Source organism: Hyperoodon ampullatus, assembly GCF_949752795.1.
Source record: "Hyperoodon ampullatus genome assembly, chromosome: 18".
NCBI classification, from domain to species: domain Eukaryota; kingdom Metazoa; phylum Chordata; class Mammalia; order Artiodactyla; family Ziphiidae; genus Hyperoodon; species Hyperoodon ampullatus.
This window is the reverse complement of record NC_136931.1, coordinates 62,377,475-62,398,868: the sequence shown is the minus strand read 5'-3', so window position 1 is coordinate 62,398,868 and position 21,394 is coordinate 62,377,475. Positions and strand designations below refer to the sequence as shown.

Sequence of the window (21,394 nt, the reverse complement as noted above, 5' to 3'; positions counted from 1 at the left end):
TCCCCACCGCCACTCCGTCTTCAACACCTCATGAATCCTCCACCTAGCGCCACTGGTTGGGTGAGTGCAACCTGCGGTGTCAGTGGCTCTGGGCTGAGGCAGTGTGTCCAGGAGGAGTGGGACTTCTGGAGTCCTGGGGGTTGAAGGCAGGCTGACCCCACAGTAGACTGGACAGGACCAGCCCTGTCCAGCCAATGACAAGGGGCTAGAAACTGTCTTGGTCCAGAGCCCAGGCCTTGGCTTCCTCCCCGTGGGGCTGCTTCCTGGCAACACACCTCTCAGGGCGGTGGGCTGCAGCCACCAAGCCCCTCCCCAGACCAGTGACATCTCTACCAGGACAACCCCACCCCTCTCATTTTCCAACACCTGCTGGAACAGTCCAGGCAGCCAGGCCTGCCGCCCGGGGTGCCACGGTTCTGAGTCAGTGGTGCTTCCTGAGCCGAGCACTTCCCTGGTGAGTCCAGGTCCCGACAGACCAGAAGGCATGCCAGGAACATGGGCAGCTCCTCAAAGACACCAGCCACCCTGCCCCTCACCCCTGCTCCCAGATACCCGTCCCCATTGAGCGGACAGTGGCACAGGTGGGTGGGGCCACCCCAAAGGGCAAACAGGTTTATTGCAGCTGTGGCCAGGCAATCAGCGGTTGGACTTGGCCACACGTTCCAGCTCATCCTTCTTCTTGATAGCATAGGAGTTGGAGGAGCCCTGCAAGAAGGGGTGGTTAGCTCCAGTGTCGGAGGACCCTCCCCTTGAGACTCGTCCCCCCCCAGGTGTCCTCACCCACCTTGGCAGCGTTGATGAGCTCGTCTGCCAGGCACTCGGCAATGGTCTTGATGTTCCGGAAGGCGGCCTCACGGGCACCCGTGCACAGCAGCCAGATGGCCTAGGGAGCACAGGGGTGCCTGTGCTAAGTAGGGGTTGCCCCTACACCACGCAGGGACACGGCTCTCCAGTACCCTGGGACCCAACAATGCTGCCTACCACGTCGCCATCCGCAGGCCAACTGAGGCAAGACACAGTGGGAGCCCACAGCGCTGCCCAGGTGCCATGCTGCTAGATCTGGGATCAGACTGAGGGGCACAAAAAAGTGTGCGGACACAAAGGCTGAAGCTGGGTCCCTGATGACAGGTGACTTAAAACTAGCTGTGACAGGGAAATGCAGTGTGTTCCTTCCTGGCCTGGAACCCTTGACTGAAAACGAACAGCTACAAAGGGTATGCTTGGGGACAGCTCCATAAACTGGAACAGTGATGTAATGTCAAATGTTAGATTGCTGTTAAATTTCTTGGGGGTGACAGTGGGGATAGAACATCTTTCTTCTAGGGAGACACCCACTGAAATGTGAGCAGGGAAATGGTCAAAACACCTGCAACTGATTCTCAAATGGTCCAGGAGAATTTTAAAAAAAAGTGTAAAAACATATACCCAAATGAAACGGGCCCTTCAATCAAATGCTGCCCAGGAGAGGGCCCAGAGCTAGGACCTGCTCTGCGTGGGGGGGAATCCAGGAAGCCTTCATTACCTGACACGCAGGTAAACATGCAGACAGAGACGAACATTCCCACTTGTCAGCCTCTGCTGCCCCAGGCAGGATTCTGCCAGAGCCTGGTGGCTGTTCCTGGCCACCCACGTGTGCCCCAAAGCCCCAAGCCCACCTGATTCACACGGCGCAGCGGGGACACGTCCACGGCCTGCCGCCTCACTGTTCCAGCTCGCCCAATGCGGGTCGAGTCCTCCCGGGGGCCGCTGTTGATGATGGCATTCACCAGGACCTGCAGGGGGTTCTAAGAGAGAGGCGGGCCATGAGCCAGATACCTGGCAAGCATCCCTCCCCGACCCTTCACCCCTAATTCCTGGAGCACCCTGGCATGCATATCGTGGGGCGGCCGCTGGCTTTAGGGCGTGCTAAGGGCGCTCTGCCCGAGCTGGCCTCGGGCCCTACCTCGCCCGTGAGCAGGTGGATGATCTCAAAGGCGTGCTTCACGATGCGCACAGTCATGAGCTTCTTGCCGTTGTTGCGGCCGTGCATCATCATGGAGTTGGTGAGGCGCTCCACGATGGGGCACTGCGCCTTGCGGAAGCGCTTGGCCGCGTAGCGCCCTGCACTGTGGGGCAGGTATTTGGCATACTTCTCCTTCACTGCGATGTAATCCTAGGGCAGCAGGAAGAGGGGGTGAAGGGACCATGGTCAGGAGCAGGTCGGATCTTGGCAGGGGACCAGAGACTGAACACCCACTCAGGGTACCTCCCACCCACCTGCCTGCCACAGAAAAGTAAAACCGAAGCAAGTGACTTTACCAGGACACTAAAAAGAGTACTTCCTTTCTAACGGGAGGAAGGGTATGGAAAACTAAGTAGATAACCACCCACGATACCAGTCTTGTTTTAAAAGTGTTCTTCACTCTGCACTGACGTTTTATATCAAATAACTCTGTTCTGGGGGGGCTGTCCCGTGCACTGTAGTATGCCAGTAGCCCTCCTCATTACTGACACCCAAAAATGTACCCCTAAAGGGGTAGGGGTGGGGGGAACTAACCCAGAGAACCAGTGTTTCAAAACAATCGTTCAACAATCCTGCCTATATATACATACATATCCCAAGATAGTGTCTAGAAACACTAAACCATCCGGGGGGGTTGAGTCAGAGGAACTGTTTATGTGAGGACTACTTTGGATATTTATAGTACGAAACCTACACAAACTCATTCTACCAAACAAACATGAGAACATGTACAAACAATGAGTTTCTATAAATACAAGGATTAACAGGAAAAGAACACAGAGGATTCTGATGTAGACACGACAGTCTGGTGTCTAGCCTGGAGAGGACCACTTGCACAAATAGGCAAGTAGACAGACAGGTGTCCACGCAAGGACTCACACCGTGCCAAAAAAAAAAAAAAAACTGCGAATACCAAATGCCCCACCAAGCGTTTGGTTAAGCTGTTGGGCCCTATGGTAGAGCCCAGCACAGCCTTCCAGAGAGTGAGAACCCTGATACCTTGCTGACTTCTGCTTTCCCAGCCCCTAGGAGAGGACCAGGGGAAAGTGAAAAATAGTTTTTACATTATTAAAGGGTTGTACAAAAAAAAGCAAGAAAAAGAAAACAAAGAAGCAAACACTTATGTGACAGACCACATGTGACCTACAAAGACTTTATAAAACATTTACTAACTGGCCCTTTTAAATTTGCAGACCTCTCCCCCAACAAACCCATGAAGGAAAACAGCTCTACAAGACATTCAGAGTGAAAAACAGGTTTGAATTCTCTGTTAGGCTCAGTACCTAGGTACCATGATATATTTAGAGGCAACAAAAAGCTTTAATTTCTTTTAAAAGAAGGGAAAAATATGATCAAACCTGAATTTTATTCATTATACCAATGCAGTCACAAAACATAAATTTCTTTTTATGAAGGCACCACAAAAGTCCTAATGAGGCCAAGTGTAAAACAGTATGGGGGCAACATACAGTGGGAGAACTCCCATTCCCCAATTTCAAAACCTATTAAAAAGCTATAGTAATCAAGACAGTGTGGTACTGGCAAAAGGATAGGCATAGAGACCAATGAAATAGAGTTCAGAAACAAACCCTTACATCCTTGCTCAACTGATTTTCAACAAGGGTGCCAAGACCATTCAATGGGATAAATACTCTTCAACAAATGGTGCTGCACATGTGGGATCTTAGTTCCCCAACCAGGAATCGAACCTATGCCCGCTGCATTGAGAGCACAGAGTCCAAACCACTGTACTGCCAGGGAAGTCCCTTTACCTTTCTGTTCTTAATTTCACTGATTTCTGTTCTCATCTTTATGATATCCTATCTTCTACTTTACTTTGGTTATTTTTTTGCTCTTTTTATTTTTTGAGGGGTGCTGAGATTATTGATTTGAAACTTTTTTTCTTTTCTAACGAATCATTATTATAAATTTCCTTCAGTACTGTTCCAGCTTTATCCCACAAGTTTTCATTACAATTTATTCAGTTCTAAATATCCCTTGATTCCCTTACGAGACTTCCTCTGTCACCCGTGTATTATTTAGAAGTATATTGTTTCATTTCCTACTGTTTGGAGCATTTTCTGGTATCTTTTTGTTACTGATTTCTTATTTGTTTCACGTTTGGTTTGATCGTTTAAATTTGTTGAAGTTTGTTTTATGACCCAGGGTGTGGTATATCTTGCTGAATGTTCTGTAAGGCTTCTTGAAATGAATGTGTATTCTGCTCTTATTGGGTGAAGTTTCTACAAATGTCTTCACAATCCTATTGGTTGGGGTTATTACTCAGACTTTTTACATCCTTGCTGACTTTCTGTCTAGTATTTCTGTCAGTTGCAGGGAGAGGGATGATGAAGTCCTTAAGTATAATTGAGAAATTGGCTATTCCTCTTACAAATTCTGTAAGTTTCTGCTTCATGTATTTCAAAGTTCTGTTGTTTGGTGCATACACGTATAGGATTGCTATGTTATCTTGGTGTACTGACACTTTTAATCATAATAAAAGGGTTCATTTTCTTGCAAAAACAAACAAAAAAACAAATGGTGCTGGGACACATACATATAACGTATAAATGAGATTGAAGTTACATTTTATTGCCTAAATTTAAGTAAGATACAGAAAACTCCAAGAGATGAAAACAAAAGGTGCTGGGACAACTGGATTTCCCCACACAAAATGATAACGTTGGGCCCTTACACTTTATGGGACTTGAGCATCTGCAGATTTTGGTAAACTTGGGGGCTCCTGGAAAGAACACCCCTCAGATACTGAGGCACGACGGTAAGGCATTTAGATTTTTAGGCGTTTGAATCTTTATAATTTAATTGACTCTTCTCTCCAAGGCACAACTTCTGAACTTGAAGAATATTGTCCATTTTTATTTAATTCTAAAACATATAATTTAAATAAAATTTTATAGCCTGAATGAAGTGTTGTCCTTGTCATCTTCAATACTTGAGTAAAATAAGAACACTCAAATCTTATAGATGACCTTTAAAAGATAAAATATATGAAACTAAAAAGATAAATAAATAAAAGGTACCATGGTGAACTTTATGTGTATTTCACTACAAAACAATTAACTAAACAACTTGTGGGATGTGATACTCCCTCTGAGGAAGGAACCATCTCCTGACAAAAACTGTAGCAACCTCTAACAGGATACAAGGAAAAACAGACACGATGGGTGTGGTGGTCCAGGGACCACTTTTACCATCTTCAACTCTACTCAGTGGGACAGCTACAAGCTTCAAGTGACCCCACCCCCAGCTGGGGAGCACAATCACTACACCCCCCTCACCTGCAGGGAAATGTCATTGATCTGCACATCATCGGTGCTCCACTTCCCAAAGAGCTTGATGTCGGGGGTCTCTGCTACTGCAGGTGCAGCTGTCTCCCACTCCGTCATCCTAGGGACAGAAACTGTCAAAGCCCAGGCATACTCACCACGGACTCTGAGGCTAGGGCACAACCTGAGAATTGGGACGTTACCAGGAACCGAGAAAGGCTGTGAACATCTGAGTCCACCTTGTGGAACCTTAAAAAAACCACTCATCTGTCAGCAAGAAGCACCTGTCTCTCACCCAGGAACCCTGAGACCAACAGCTGGCAGGCACCCCCTCAACGGCTGCAAGGCGGCCCAGAGACGGGCAGGAGATGCCAAATGCCCTGACGCTACATCCGCTCGAAGTCAAACCCCAACCTTGTTCTTCAAGAGCTCTGCGACCCTAGGAGAGCCTACAAGCCGCTGTGGACTCAGCTTCCTCATCAGTAAAACAGAAGGATCAATGGTATGAATTCTGCGCTTTACCAGTGCAAAGGTCGAGTTTGGTGTCCGACCCCGACGGGGGGATTAGGGGCTGCTATTTAGGAGAAAGCGTGTCCAGACCAAAGTGTGCATCGTGCATGTAAGGATAACGGGAACTTCTTATAATAAATAAAGTAGAACTGCAGAGACCAGGTCAACATTCCCCAGTCCGCTGGGGGCAAGGCTACGGCGGCGGCGGCGGGGCATCAGCAACGGGGCGAGAGTAACTTCCCCGCGCCTCCATCCTTGTCCCCTGCCGGAGGGAAGCCCCCGGTCTCGGGGCCCACCCACGGCTCCCAGAAGACCCTGAATCGGCCTTCAGACCTCCGACTCCGCGGCAGCCTCACCTTAAGTCACAGCTGAGGCGTCTCGGTCGCTCAGCGTGGACCACGCGCCGCCCTGGCACAGACAGGAAAAGGCCGCGCGCTGCGAGCCGACGCTTTTAAGGGAGGCGAGAACTTCCGGGTCACCGAAGGCGGCGCGTGCACAGAAGAACAAGGCGTATTTACGGACCAATTCGGAGCGAGCATGTAAAGGCGCCCTCTGTGCCAAACGGAAACCGGAAACCTCCAGCGCACGCGTACTTGCAGAAGCGGGCCCAAAGGTTGTGCCTGGCGGATGTCCAACTTCCAGCACTTGCCAGTTCGTGGGTGGGGGGACCCTGCACAGGCGCAGAGGTCTCTATGAGGTCAACGCCGCCATGTCTAATGAGGGCAGAAGTCTGGCCCGCGCTCGTCGCTGCCCATACAAGCACGCGCTACAGGACCCGGCAGCCCAGTGAGGCCAGGGCGTCGCGACTGCTGTCCGCTGTGGTCCGGGCCCCGCGCGCGTGGGCGGGCACCACTCGCGGGTCCCCCTCCCCCACACTCGCGCGCTCTGGGCTGCTTGGGGCCTGAGCCTCCGAAAGGGGACCCTTCGCTTCACCCCATGCCGGGGTCCCCCCACCACGACCGACCATTGTCTCTCTTTGGCCCCCGCCTCTCCTGCCCCGTTACCGCGTGCGGGAGGGGGTCGGGGAGGGGCCCTGGAGGAGGAGCCTGAGGGACAGCCCCCGCCCTTTTTGATCCAGCTGGGGCCTGTGCTGCCGAGGTCACTGATCGAGTGCAGGGTAGTGCGGCACGGTGGTGCGTGCCCTGCGCACTCTGCAGCCGCACCCAGTGACCCCGGCGGTCTGCGTGGAGAGCACGTGCCAAGACTTCACATCCCCCGCCTAGACTCTGGAGCCGAACTGGGTTGTGGACGCCTCCTCGGCGGGCTTCGCAGAGGCAGCGACCACTGTAGCTGCACACCCATGCTGGCTGCAGGTGGCAGGGAGTGGCATCTGGCAGAGCTTGGTCTCCAAGGCGCCTGAGGCTCCTCACCTCCAGGTGCCCACCTCAACCTCCAAGGGTGGGAGTTCCCCTTCTCAGACACGAAGGGGCCCAGCCACGTGACCCAGGCGGTCCGCACCAACCCCACTTGCCCACCTTCGGGGCATGCGCATTACAGGTGCTCAGCAGCCGCGATGTTTGTTGACTGACTATAAAGGCTCGCCCCTATCCCTATCCCCATTCCAGGAGCGTTTCAGAGCAGAAACTCTGGGCCCCCTTGGACTGTCGTCGTCAGTCACAGCTCATGCCACTGCTCAGGGGGACACAGGCCTTGAAGCTGGTCTGGGCAGCGGGTTAGACCTCAGGCTCGGGTGGATTGAAGTCTGGGAGCCGCACCCAGAGAGGCCAAGGCCCCCAGCCACTGCAGCCTGTGGCCTTATCCCCGGCCTCTGCCCTGGTATGTACAGAGCAGCAGCCTCGGGCCTTTTACTGGGGTTGGGGAGGAGCTAAGTAGGTTCCTTCCTGGTCCTGGAGGGACCCTCTCTGATCATTGGACCTCCCTGGTCCTGGGGGACACAGGTGGGGAGGTGCTGACTGGGGGAAAACAGGGAGGCTGGGAGTAGGCACCAGGCACCCTCACACTCAGCAGGATCCAGGGGCCCCCCAACCCTGCCTCTTTCTCCTCAAAAGTGGACAGGGGCCCACCCCCTCTGAACCTCAGTTTCCCCTGTCAGTGTGGAAATGAGAACTAAATCAGACAAGGTGAGTTTGGAGCCTGTGGCCTGACTGTCAGTGGTCACTCAACAATGGGCATCTTTATAGACCTGACAGGAATGACTCACCATGCATGGGAGGGCAGGAGAGAGGTCCTGCAGTAAAGCCCTATGTGGTGCGAGGTAGGGGGTCACCTTGCATAGCTGATGATCACACACTACTTGCCAGGCCTAAGACAGTCCAGCTTCCTCAGGTCCCCAGGACACAGGCACAAAATCCGGAGTCTGATCCCATAAGTCTAGGGATGTTGGTGCTGTGTTCTTCAGGCCGGAGGGGGAAAGTCTCTGCAGAAGCCCCTTTGCATTCCTGGTGCATCATGTTCATTCTGGGCTGACCAGCTCTGGCCATCTCCTCTGCCCTGACTTTTAACTGCTCCATGAGGGTAGAGGCTGTTTGGTTTCTTCCCCACTGTGTCCCCAGCTGGAAGTACTGAGTCTGGCACACAGTGTCTGCTCACAAGTAACTGCTGAAAAAACGACGGACGGACGGATGGACGGATGGACGGATGGACGGATGGATGGGGCAGTTCTCCCTAGTCTTGCTGCTCCCTCTCTGGGCTTCAGGCAGACACCAAGCGGCTAGGCCTCCCTCCTCCACCAGACACCAGTTCCAGACCCGGAGTCCTGCTGTCTCCCGTTCAGAGCACCTCCACACCTGGGTCTGCCCCTCTTCCTGGCCACAGCCTGGGGAAACCCCTTCCTAGTGCCAGGTAGGCATTAGGAGTCTGGGAATCAGACCATTTGCTCTTCAGAACAACCTGATTAGGCAGTCAGGGAGGCCCAGAGAGGTGCGGTAACTTGCCCAGGGTCACAGAGCAGAAGGGGGCAGAGCCGGGATTCTAAGGCGGTTGGCCCCAGAGCCTGGCCTCTCCCTCCTCCGCTGGCCTCTCCACCATCTCTGCATCGTGTCTCCCCCAGTGCCGCCGATCTCTGAACATACAAAGTGCCCAATAAACAAAGGAGTTCAGTCAACTCTGGGCCTTTCCACTGGATCTAGCATGATCCAGAGAGGGGCTCTCCCTGCGCCTTAGGCTTCTCCCGTTTTAAAGAAAAGGCTGCTGAGCCAGTAACCATGTAATTACGGAGGAAAGATGGTCTCTTTGGTTCCAAACCTGCTCAAACAAAGGAACAAGTGAATGCGAACAAACAAGCATATTTATTGTTCCTCTAACTCCCGCAGGACTGTGTCTCCCCGCCTCCCACAGCTGCTTGGCAGAGAACAAGTTGATCTTTCCCACTGTCCTGGGCCTCTCACTGCCTTGGCCACTGACCATGAGTCTAAACCTGGGCTCACAGGGGTGGTTGGCTTGGCCTGGGTGCGTGCTGCAGGAGGGGAAGGTCTAGACCTCAAGGCAAGGGAGGTGCCTGGGCCAGTTCACCTGCTAGGTGGGCCAGCCTAAGCCCCTTCCCCATTCTCAATTTGCTTAGCTGTAAATTAGAACCACGTGTTCACAGTGGCTCATTGGAATTGGGGGCAGGGGTGAGGCAACAGGGCAGAATGTGCAGGACGGGGGTGGCAACGCTGGATCAAATCCGGACCTGCCTTCTCACTTGCAGCACTTGGGGTAAAGAACAGACGGGAGGAGGAACTGGGCTGGATTTGGAAACCTTAGGACAGGGTATTAATAGGGGTCTCAGAGGCTTGGGTTAAGGATAAATGCAGAAACACATTTTGAACATCCAAATATCCAGAATTAGTGGGTACAGCATCTCAAATCTTGGAGACCAGATATATGAATTCAGAAGCCTCACAGATACAGATTAGGGTGGCTGCGATTTGGAGGTGCGAGGCACAAACTGGGAGAGAAACGGGGACCTGGACTTGAAGGGGAATCCAAGGCCTTACCTGCAGGAGAAACAGAAACCTGGATTTGGGGGGGACTCAGAGGCAGGAATTGGGGGGAGAACCAGGCATCCGGATTGGGCGGAAGTAGAGTTGGGAACTTAAGAAGTTACTGGTCACGGAGCGGGAGGACCCGGCCATGGGGATCTTGTGGGGGTCTAAGGACACGGCCTAAACCTTTGGGGGGACGCTCCGGCCTACCTCAGTCCTGCACTTGGAACTGACAGCTTGGACCTAGGCCGGAAGCCCCGCCCTTCCCTGGGAACGACCAATCACCAGAATCCAAGTGATTGCCTGGATGGATGACGTAATGCGTCTCCAAGGCGATGGCGAATCGCAGGAAGGCTCCAACTTCACCCGGAAGCTGGAGTTCCCACCGCCCCCTGCGGAGGGGGGGAAAAGGGGGGTCGCCATGGTAACCCTAAGGCCCAGTCAAGCCTGGACAAGATCGCCTGTTCCCCTCCCGCCAGGTTCTCGAACCTCATTTTCTCAAGCCTCTCCGTCCCGGCCTCCTCTGGTCACTTTTGGGAAAAGGGACCCTGACGCCGCGCCGGCCCGGAGAACCACGGAAATGGCAGTCTTCCGGGCGCCAAGAGCAGACCGCTCAGGGCACCCCGAAGGACGAACGCCAGGACTCCTGCGCTTCCGGTCCGGGCGGGGCCGCGGCGGGGTCGGCTAGTTGGTTCCGGAGCTGAGGCGGTGCGGGGTCTAACGCGGGCTTGTGCGGGAGTCCGCGGTCTAGAGGGGCGACCGGCCCGAGCCTCTTGCTCCGTCGGAGCCTCAGGTCCTAGTAGAGGGCCGGCTAGAGATCCCGAGGAGCCACCCATTTTCCGTGAGGGTGGGAGCGCCTGGATACCGCCCCCGGGGCCCTCCCTTCCGCCCTTCGGGGATGGAGGCGGGGTCACGATGCTCCCGCGGCTCGCGGGGCTGAGGTGAAGCGTTGGTGCAGGTCGAACCCTGGACTGTGTCGTGGACGGTGGCTGCGAGTCCGGCTGCATGGGTTCTGACCGGGATGCGCGGCTTGCCTATCTGGGCCTCAGTTTCCCCATCTGTAAAGTGGGGATGACCCGTGCAACCACCTCATGGAGAGGTGTGTGAGCTCCAGTCTTTCCAGGTGGCCCCAGAGCTGCATTTAAAGCCCTGCACTGGGCGCTAAAGTTTGGAGGTTCCTGGAGATCTGAAGGCTAAGAATTTGGCCCACGCCTGGCTTCCTCTGTCTGAGCCCCTATTTCCCCATCTGTAAAATGGGTGGGGTACTGCCACCTCCTTTCTAGACTTGACATGAGGACTAAAGAATCAGTGTGTGTAACACTCTTAGCACAGGGCCAGGTGGTGCCTAGCGGGCACTCAGAATTGTGGCCGCTTTTAGCTTAGTAATAAAATGGATGATCCAGGGACTTCCCTGGTGGTCTAGTGGTTAGGACTGCATGCGTTCACTGCTGAGGGCCTGGGTTCGATCCCTGGCCAGGGAACTAAGATCCCGCAAGCCTCGCTGCACGGTCAAAAAATAAATAGAAATGGATTGTCCATTCAGCAGACATTTATGAAACTGCTGTGCTACAGGCTCCTGATGCTCCAGCTTTTGGAGCTACATCCCCTGAGGATCTGGTTAGAATGGAGTTTTGCCGGAATCTCGATCTCCACACACAGCCTAATAAAGTACAGGTTTTCCCCGCTGGCCGAAAGTAGAGCGTTTCTATGAAACCTTTCCTAAGTCAAAATGGTGTACAGCGAAGAATGAATTACCTTAGGACACATCTTGCTAATAGATGCGCAAAATAAATAGAAATAAAGCACAGATGCTCACAGACACGGTTCGAAGCTATGGCAGCTTGATGTTGAGGTGGTGAGAGTAGTTCTGGGGAAGGAGCTCCTTCGGCGATGCCTCGCCCCCTGATTGGGGTGTGTGCTTCCTCTATCACTCAGCTCACTGCAAAACAAATGCTGAACACTGTTTTCGCTTTTTAACTTTTTTCTTAAAAGTGAAAATTTCTTTCACTTAGATAAAATAGGTCCTAATGTAGGTCTTTCATAACAGCAAAGTGGCAGAAAGCAAACTTTTGAAAGCGGGGGAGGCATATATTGGGGCAGTTTGTTACTCAACAGTAGATGACTCAGCCTAGGTGTCAGGACAAGTGGGCCGCTGAAATGTTGTAACAGCAAAAACGTGATGCCTTCCGATTACATAATACTTACCTTCTGGACAAAATACAGGAAAGGTATGATCACAGAGGTATAAAGAGATGGCCCACAGTCCCAGACCCACCCAGAGGCAGCCACCGTGAGTTGAATGCCGGAAATACTTTCCCTGTGAGGTCGCTTTTGCATCCTTTGTTTCCACTTAGCAACTTCAGTGTGGAGTCTTAGGTCCCTCAGGTGTCTGCAAGGAGGCTGAATGGTGAGGGGAAGACCGGAGGCTCCACCAGCAGGTTATTAGTATGAAGACATGGGGCAGACAGACAGCAGACCCTGCCAAGTGAGTCGCCCCCTGACTCAGGTTGGGTGGCGCCAGGGGCAAGGCCATCTCCTGGGTTTCGAAGGAAGCGGGGGAATGGGGCTCTGACATGGGTTGGGCCATGTGAGCCTCCTTGTGTCTGGGAGTCAGGCATAGCCATGGGGCCTCAGACACTCCTCAACCCTGCAGAAAGTTAGAGGTTCGGGCTAGGCCCCAAAGAGGAAAACATCCATTCTCACATGGCAACCAGAAGGAGCCTCTGAAAACCCAAGTCAGATTTCATCCCTCCCCTGCTCAAAATCCTCCCTGTGTCACTCACGGGAAAAAACAATCTGCACAGTGGCCAGTTAGGCCCAGAGGATATGGCCCCTGTCACCCTCCACTCTCTTCTCCCCCTCAGCTCCACCCCAGACACACAGGCCTCCTCAGGGCCTTTGCACTTGCTGTTCCCTCACTGAACATGCTCTTCCCCAGGGAGCCTCATGGCTCAACTCTGCCCCTACCCCCAGGTCTTGGTTTTTTTTTCTTTAAAAAAAATTTTTTTTAAATGACTTTCACATGTCTTTTACTTATTTAGTTTTATTTTTTGGCCACGCCACGTGGCATGTGGGATCTTAGTTCCCCGGCCAGGGATTGAACCCATGCCCCCTGCAGTGGAAGTGCGGAGTCTTAACCGCTGGACCGCCAGGGAAGCCCCCCACCCCCCAGGTATTGTTTTGAATCCCACCTTCTCCATGAGGCCTTCACTGACTACTCTACTTACTGTAATTTTTTTGGAGATATTAGTCATGTACCATAAAACTATTTCAAAGTGTACAATTGAGTGTTTTTAGTATCTTCACAAAGTCATGCAACCATCACCGCTTTTTAAATTCCAGGACATTTTCATAACCCCAAAAAGAAACCCCAGACCCAGCAGCAGTCACTCCCATCCCCCCACCCTCCAGCCCCCGGCAGCCACTAGCTTAACTTTCCGTATGGATCCGCCTATTCTAGACATCGTATACAAGTGGAATCATGGAATACGTGGCCTTTCATGTCTGGCTTTTTTCACTTAGCTCCAAGCCCAGTTCCACCGTGTCCAAGCGACCCTTTCCTCCCGCACGTGCCTCCTGTGCTTCATGGTTTTCTTTACACCAGGGTTTCTTCACCTCAGCACTACTGACACGTGGTCCTGGGGTTGGGGGTGGGGCTGTGCCGAGCGTTACAGGGTCCCTGGCCTCCGCCCGGTGGATGTCACAGCACCCTCATCCCCAGTTGTGACAACCAAAATTGTCTTCAGGCATTGCCAAGGGTCCTCCTGGGGGGCAAAACTCTCCCTGGTTGAGAACTGCTGATTTACATCAACTCACTTGTTTTTGCTTAGAAGGAAACCTGACGGCATCCACCAAAACATAAAAACAGCCAGAAAAAGAAGGGAACTCGAAGTGTAAATTCCTGGACAGACTCCTTTGGTTAAACTGTGCTTGATGATGCTGAAAGCAGAGGCCCCGGTCTTGAGGCCTGCCCTCGCTCTGACAAGAGAGAGAGGGGCCAGAGTGGAAATGTCAGAGACCTCCCAGCGCTTCATGGAGGTTCCCACTTGCTGCAGCAGCAGCAAATTACCACAAACTTAACACGTTTATTATCTTAAAGTTCTGGAGGTCAGAAGTCCAAAGTGAGTCTTAGGGGCTAAAATTAAGGTGTGGGCAGGGCTGCGTTCCTCCTGAAGGCTCCTTGCCTTTTCCAGCTTCCGGAGGCGGCTCGAATTCCTCATTTCTGTGGCTGCACCACTCTCACCTCTGTTTCTGTCATCACACCTCCTCCTCCCCTGACTCTGGCTCTCCCTCTTATAAGGAGCATCGTGACCACATTTAGGGCCCACCTGGCTGATCCAGGACACTCTCCCTATCTCCTGGTCTCTCATCACATCCACAAAGTCCCTTTTGCCATACGGGGTGGCACGTCCGCAGGCTCTGGGGATTGGGATGTGGACCTCTTTGGAGTCTGTTATTCCGTCGAGCACACATATACATTGCACTCTAATCCCTGGTCAGCAGCAGTTTCCATCGTGGGGCTGGCGCAGCCACCAAATGGCCAGCGCTGGGTGAGTGCTGTCAGATGGGCAGTCCGGAAGTATGTGCAGGGCAGCTGGTGAAGGGGATGGGTCTGAGGGAAGCAGAGGTCAGCCGGGGGCCAGTGGTCAGACAGGTGAGAGAGGACAGTGGAGGGGCGGGGCAGAACCAAGCCTGGAGACGCGCAGAGTTACCCTTGACCACCTCACCCACTGAGCGGGCTGCTTAAGCTCCTGCTGAAACGCCTTTCTTTCTGTTCTCCCCTTTTTACAGCTTTCAAGACTCTGGAGGAAATTCGGCCAAGCCATCCGGGATGCCTCAGCCATGGGGGTTTGCTTTCATGACTCCTGGCACCTTTTCCCCTCTTGGAAACTTCCAGCCTCTCCATTTCTCGGCTCTTCGGGCCAGTACACTGAGCAGGCTGATTCCCAATGAGCTGCCCTGGGATGTCAGGAGAGGCTGAGGTGGAGCCTAGGACCCTGGCAGAGGACAGTGCGGAGAGGCCCCCCTCTCAGGAGGGGAGCCTGCATGGAGGGGTGGTGGGCAGCAGGACAGCTACCCCAGGGCGCAGGCTCCCAGGGCTGTGGCCTTGCTATGGGCCCCAGTCCAGGACCTGACATTTCAAGGAACCTCATGTGGGAACCCCACTTCCTCTCCAGTGTCCTGTGTGACCAGGGGTCTTGCTCCTAATCCCCCCTGCACCCCGTGAGTGTACTGAGGTGCTTTTCTGGTGCTGCTCCCAGCATAAGCCCTAGGGGGCAAGGGGCTGGGGTAGGGGGAGAGCATCCTTGGCAACAAGCGTCTGTAAAAGCAGACGCTGCAGGCGGCCCCCGTCCAGACAAGCCCCGCACACTGGCGCCCGCCTTCAGCTGGAGTTCCAACCTCCAGGCCTGCCTGACAGCAATAAGGCCTTTGGTAGGTGGGCCTGTGGCAGCGCCAGATAATTCACTCGAGAGGGAGTGGCCCTTTCTGTGCACCCAGAGTGCGAGGTCCTTTCACAAGAGCTCCACGCTCTTCCAGCAGTGCACCCACAGACATGAGAGGTCCCAACGTTGCAAGCCTCTTGAGCCCTGGGAGAGCCAGCAGTGAGAAGCCCCAGGGAGTGCACAAGGGCCTTCTGCCAGAGGTGGAAGCTGCCCATACGCCGGCACACCCGCGCACCCACACTTTTTCCTCTGCAGCAACCCTGGCCAAGCCTCCGTGTCCCATCAGGGTAGGCATGCAGGCGAGCGGCCCTCCGAGTGCCCTTCAGCCACCGCTCCAACCTCATTGAGCGTGGGAAGCCCCACCAACAGCTTCAACCAAGCCCTAACACTGCCCCCTGGGCAGGGAGACAGACCTCACCGAGGCAGGGCGTTTGATGTGCAAACACCCATAGGATGGAGAAAGGGACACACAGTGGGAGCAGACCGTTGGGGCCGTCACAGCCGGCTGCTGAGTGCCGTACGGGGGCCGCATCGGCTAACAACATCAGATGTGTCTGTATGGTTGTGGTGCAGGGGCCACGGGATAGGTGGGCACAATATGTGGGTTGACATAGGGGGCGGGGGGGCGGGGCCTGACCAGCGCATCCCTCCCAGGAGAGCAAGCAGGCTCAGGGTCACCTTTGGGGCCCCGGGGGCCGCGGAATCTGCCCTGAAGCTTTCAAACCCAGATGTTCCGGCCCCACTCCCAGAGATTCTGATTTCAGCTCTGACGAGCGACCCGCTCACCGGGATCAGAGCCGCCCAGGTGTTTCCCACCCGCGACCCTCACACGCCTTTCCCTGTCCAGATCTCCCAGAAGTCTGACTGGGGGCAAGGGCTATCAACCACTGTCCTGGCCACTCACCCGCTTTTCCCCGGCCGGGTGGGCTGGACTGCCCCGTCCGGGACGCCATCTCCTGGCGACGACGCAGGCTCACGCCTCGCTGGCCTCGGTTACCACGACAACCGGAGTCCTGGGGCGGACGGAGAGCAGGGGACCCCTGCCGGCAGCCCTCAGCGAGTAAGTGGCATCCTGCGCGTACCCACGACCCCAGCTAGCGAGGCGGGGCCTCGGGGAGCTCGGCGCGGCCGCCACCCCCGCACGCGGGGTCCACGGCGGAGGCCTGACACGAGCACTTCCGGTCCGCATGCTCCGGGCCCTGGCTGGCCGCAGCACGTCGGTCCTTCAGGTCCGGGTGGGTCTGTCTTCTGTAGATCTGGCCCCCGCGTCCCACATCCCGATCGTGGAGGCTGAGGCCCACGAGGGGAGGCGCTACCGGGAGGACAGGCATAGAAGGGAGTTTAGCCCGCACTCAGAGGGTACTCCTTTCGCCCTACTGTGTGTCATGCTCTGCCTTCCCATTGGGTGTATGGTGTAGAATAGGACAGACGCGCTGGGATTTGCGTCCTCTGGGGCTGTCAGTGGGGGTGAGCTTGGCTTGTGATTCAGGGTGGTGGAGCCGCCCCGGCCTCGGCACGGAATCTGTGCCCTCCTCACCTCAAAGCTGCCTCTCTTGATTTCCCTGAAAACCCTCTCATTAGCCTCAGTGGGCCACGTCCAGGTTCTGAGAACGTTCAGCCTCACTAACCTCCTTTCCATGGACTGTTGCCATGCGGTTCTGCAGGACTCGGCCTGGGTCATATTAACCTCTCAGCACCCCACCTCCCTGCCCAGAGGTGGCTGCCTCGTGTCCTATTCCCATACACCAGCAGCCCCGGGGACAGTTAGAAAAGCTAGGCGAGCACCTAGAGTGGAGGTCATGGTTACCCAGGGCAGACGGGAGGTTACTGGTAGAACACTTGGAGCAGCTGCAGTTCAGGGCCAGGGACAGGTTCCTGGCAGCCCTTGCCGAGCTCAGTCACAGATCCTGGGTCCATGGCTGGAAGGTCATCCAGCTACAGGTAAGGGAGTTCGATGGTGCAGGCTAGGAGCAAGGCAGGAGGGGCGGAGAGACGCAGCCATGGTCTGCAGCTTCCCTCTGCTGAGTCCAGCGCCGGGCGGCAGTTGGGCAGAGGGGCCACGGTGGGAGCAGGGTGTCTGGGGACAGTGCACATGGCTAATGGGTGCCCTCAGCCCCTGCCTCCTGTGAGTTCAGGGTCCCTTCCTGTAAGACGGGGGCTGCTGCTTCCTGGGACCACCCAGTCTTCCTGACCCTCTATCTAGGCACTGACCAGTCATCTGACTCTGCATCACCAGGGACCAGGAGAGCCCCCTGTGCAACCCACCCAACCTGTCGAGGGTGCGGGGCCAGTCTCTGCATTGGTTTCCTGTAGCTACTATAAATTACAACCTACTGGGCATCTTAAAACAACAGAACTTTATTCTCTCATTTCGATAGGCCAAAAGTCTGAAATCAAGGTGTTGGCAGGGCCATGCCCTCGGCAGGCTCTGAGGCAGAAACCATCCTGTACATCTGTCATGGCTTCTGGTGGTTCCATGTGTTCCTTGGCTTGTGGCTGCCTCACTCCAATCTTGGTCTTCTCTGTCTACCTCCCTGTTATGAAGATTCTGTCACTGGATTTAGGGACCACCCCAGGAATTCAAGATGATCTCATCTCAAGATCCTTTTTTTTTTTCTGGCCACACCCAGCAGCATGTGGAACTTCCCCAACTAAGGATCAAACCCGCACCCCCTGCAGTGGAAGCACAGTCTTTTTTTTAATTTTTATTTATTTAATTTAAAATTTTAATTTTAGTTATTTTTTTATACAGCAGGTTCTTATTAGTTATCTATTTTATACATATTAGTGTATATATGTCAGTCCCAATCTCCCAATTCATACCACCACCACCACCGCCCACCACTTTCCCCCCTTGGTGTCCATACGTTTGTTCTCTACATCTCTGTCTCTATTTCTGCCCTGCAAACCGGTTCATCTGTACCATTTTTCTAGGTACCACATATATGCGTTAATATACGATATTTGTTTTTCTCTTTCTGACTTACTTCACTCTGTATGACAGTCTCTAGATCCATCCATGTCTCTACAAATGACCCAATTTTGTTCCTTTTTATGGCTGAGTAATACTCCATTGTATATATGTACCACATCTTCTTTATCCATTCGTCTGTTGATGGGCATTTAGGTTGCTTCCATGACCTGGCTATTGTAAATAGGGAAGCACAGAGTCTTAACCACTGGACCACCAGGGAAGTCCTCAAGATTCTTAAGTACACCTGCAAATACCCTTTCCCCAAATAAGGTCACATTCACAGGTTCCAGGGATTAGGGTGTGGACATATCTTTTGGGGGTGGCAGTGCCATTCAATCTACTACAGCCTCCTTCAGTGGAACCTGCTCAGTCCTAGGTGACCTCATGTCCACTGATTCCACGGTGATTGGTTGTCCTGGGTTGGCCAGGCTGCCCTGACGTCTTCTCTCATCCTCTGGGTCCTTGGCCTCTGGGTCCCTGGGAGTCCAGAAAGTCATACTCGGGATGGCCTGAGGCCCTGCTCTGGCTGCCAGCTGTTGTGCAAACCCAGATGTGAGGCCAGCAGTCATGACCCCACGGGGGCAGCATTCACTGGAAGCCTTGGGACAGGTCCCAGTATCCTTCACACAGGTGACCTGGTGTTGTGTCAGAGGGACCTGGAACCTGGCTGTGGGGCTTCCAGGATACACATTGTAGAAGTCTGGTCCCTCTCCTGAGCTGATGCACAGAAACCTGGGCGCCTGCCCTCCTGCTGCTCAGCACTCATGTGGCGTCCCCTCCTCTGTGTGAGGGGCTGGAGTTCACCCTGGGGTTATAGTTGTACAAGGAGAAGGGGTGGCAGGGTCCCCACATCAGCACTCATGGCTGGGGAGCCCCCGCTCCCTTGTGTGTGGGGACCTCAGATCCTAGCCTGGTGGTGTCCCTGGACTGATCCCCATTAGTAGAGGGTCCTGGTGGCAGCGCCAGCAGCTCTGCAGTTGGTCCCCCTGCAGGGTCAGCCTGGCTTCTTGGAGGCAGACCAAGGAAATCCACAAAACCTGCAGCGCCCAGAGGCAGAGACTCAGGGGTACAGGGAAAGCTGGGGCGATGGCGGCATGGGCTTGACCTGCACAGCTCTCTGTCTGGCAGACACCTGCCAGAGGGTGAAGCCCACACCTGTGAGAGGCAGATGCTGAAAGCCGTGGGTGGTGGTAGAAGCCAGTGGGCCCCCTGGGTGCGGAGACAGGGCTCCAGGGTCAGACAGGCTCGGCATGAGCGCACGTGCTCCACGTCCTGCCCATCTTGCTCTCACTGAATCACAGCTTGCCATCTGTGAATTGGTGACAGCAGTGCCCTGGGGCTGGGGACACCATAAGGCATCGCCCTGTGCCAAGCATGCTACCCATTATTCCCAGCAGATATGTCCAGCTTCCCACAAAGCGTTTTCTTCTTGAAACGAGTGGATTAAGAGACACCCAATTGAAGAAAAGTCTGTGCCCTGTGGGAGAATGCTGTCAACCTGGCATTAAGCTTCTGATGTGAAAACTGCTTGGTGTGCAGTTAGCTTGGCCATGGGCAAGAAGTTGATGTTTTATTTTTACCTAACAATTTTGAAGACCTTGTTTTTCTTGCTATAAGAGTATTGTATAAACACACACACACACACACACACACACACACACACACACACACATGTCTCCTTTCCATGCAGTATTGTCCCTGTGGCCGGGGCTCAAATGACTTCCTGGATGTGGCAGGGTGGGCTGGCCCAGGCAGCCTTGGGCAGACACACCGGCACACCAAAGGCAGGAACACCTTGTGGCATGAGTGCATTCCATTTTTGGGGGGGAGGGGATACAATTCACATAACATAAATGAACCATTTTAAAGTGTACAATTCAGGTTGCCTTTTGGTATATTTTTTAGTTTATGTGTTTTCCGTGTTGTGCAGTCATCATCACTAATTCCAGCATCCCAAAATGAAACTCCATATTCATTAAGCAGTTACTCCCCATTCTTCCTCCCCTCAGCCCCTGGCAACCACGAATCTACCCTTTGTCTCTGGATTTGCTTTTTCTGGATTTTTCACATAAATGGAATTATACACTATGTGGTCTTTTGGTGTCTGGCTTCTTTCACTGACCATGATATTTTCCGAGGTCCAACCGAGCATCAGTACTTCATCCCTTTTTATTGCTGAGTAATATTCCATTGTATGGATAGACCACAATTTGTTTATCCATTCATCAGCTGATGGACATTTGGGTTGTTTCCACTTCCGGCTGTTATGAAGAATGCTGCAGTGAACATTAGCATACACGTTTTTGCTTGAACACCTGTCTTCATTTCTCTCGGGTAGATACATAGGAGTGGAGTTGCGGTGTCATGTTTAACCATTTGGGGCAGCTTCCAGGCTGTTGTCCACAGTGGCCGGCCGCGTCCTTCTCCACTCCCACCAGCCGTGTGGGAGCGTGTTCTGCACTTGCCTTTTTCTGCCGGCTCTTCCTGTGCATCTGTCCTTGTCAGGGCAGACTCTGCCTGTGGAGAGTGCTGGATGAGTCTGAGCAGTTTACCTGCAGTGGGTGACGCACAACAGGGCTTGCTGCCAGCAGCTCTGCCAGTCCTGGTGTACAAGTGACGCTTTTTGGAAACTGGACCCTCCAACTTGTCTACTTTATTTGCACAGCAGGCTCCACATTCTAGAGAAAGCGCCTCCCTTGACCTCCCCCAGGCAGGGCCCCTCAGGAGCCACGGCCACTGAGCCCAGCTCCATCACCCCTGAACTCGTGTCCGCTGTAGGTTAGATTTGTCCCCACCTGCTGATGATCACGCTAGTGGGCAGGTGGGGCCCACAGCTGCCTGTTTCCCAGTGTGTCCAGGTCACCCCCACCCATGTTCTCAGGAAGCTGCACAGTCAGTGTCTCAGGTGGACAGGCAGGATTGCATCCAGTCCACTTCCCACCTGGGAAGAATATCCTTGGACTCAAACCCACAAGTGTTTGGAAAAGAGATGTTTCTCTTTCACATCCTCCCATTTTTTCACATGGTGATGGGTGGTGACTCTGTCAGGGTCCCGTGGACAGTTCAGCATGGGGCGAGATGTGCCAGTGTTCATTGTCACCCAGGTGTCCTCATACTTGCTTGGAGAAGGGGCTCCGAGTACCCACCCTTTGGTCTCGAGATCCAGCTGGCTAACTTGTCAGGTGGAGAAACCAAAGTACAAAGTGGCAGTTGCCACAGTGTGGGGGAGGTGTTGGATTTCCAAGGAATTA

The 21,394-nt window shown here is 53.9% G+C and overlaps 1 protein-coding gene across 1 annotated transcript; it reads right to left on the bottom strand.

Moving 5' to 3' along the window:
- Positions 1-584: 584 nt before the first annotated feature.
- RPS5 (ribosomal protein S5) lies at positions 585-6,236 on the bottom strand. Its single transcript, XM_079723228.1, has 6 exons — positions 6,156-6,236; positions 5,302-5,410; positions 1,943-2,152; positions 1,656-1,784; positions 785-883; positions 585-705 (listed from the first exon to the last, which is right to left on the bottom strand). The coding sequence occupies exons 2-6, from the start codon at positions 5,407-5,409 to the stop codon at positions 637-639; spliced, it is 615 nt and encodes a 204-aa protein (XP_079579354.1). The 5' UTR covers position 5,410; positions 6,156-6,236; the 3' UTR covers positions 585-636.
- Positions 6,237-21,394: the final 15,158 nt, after the last annotated feature.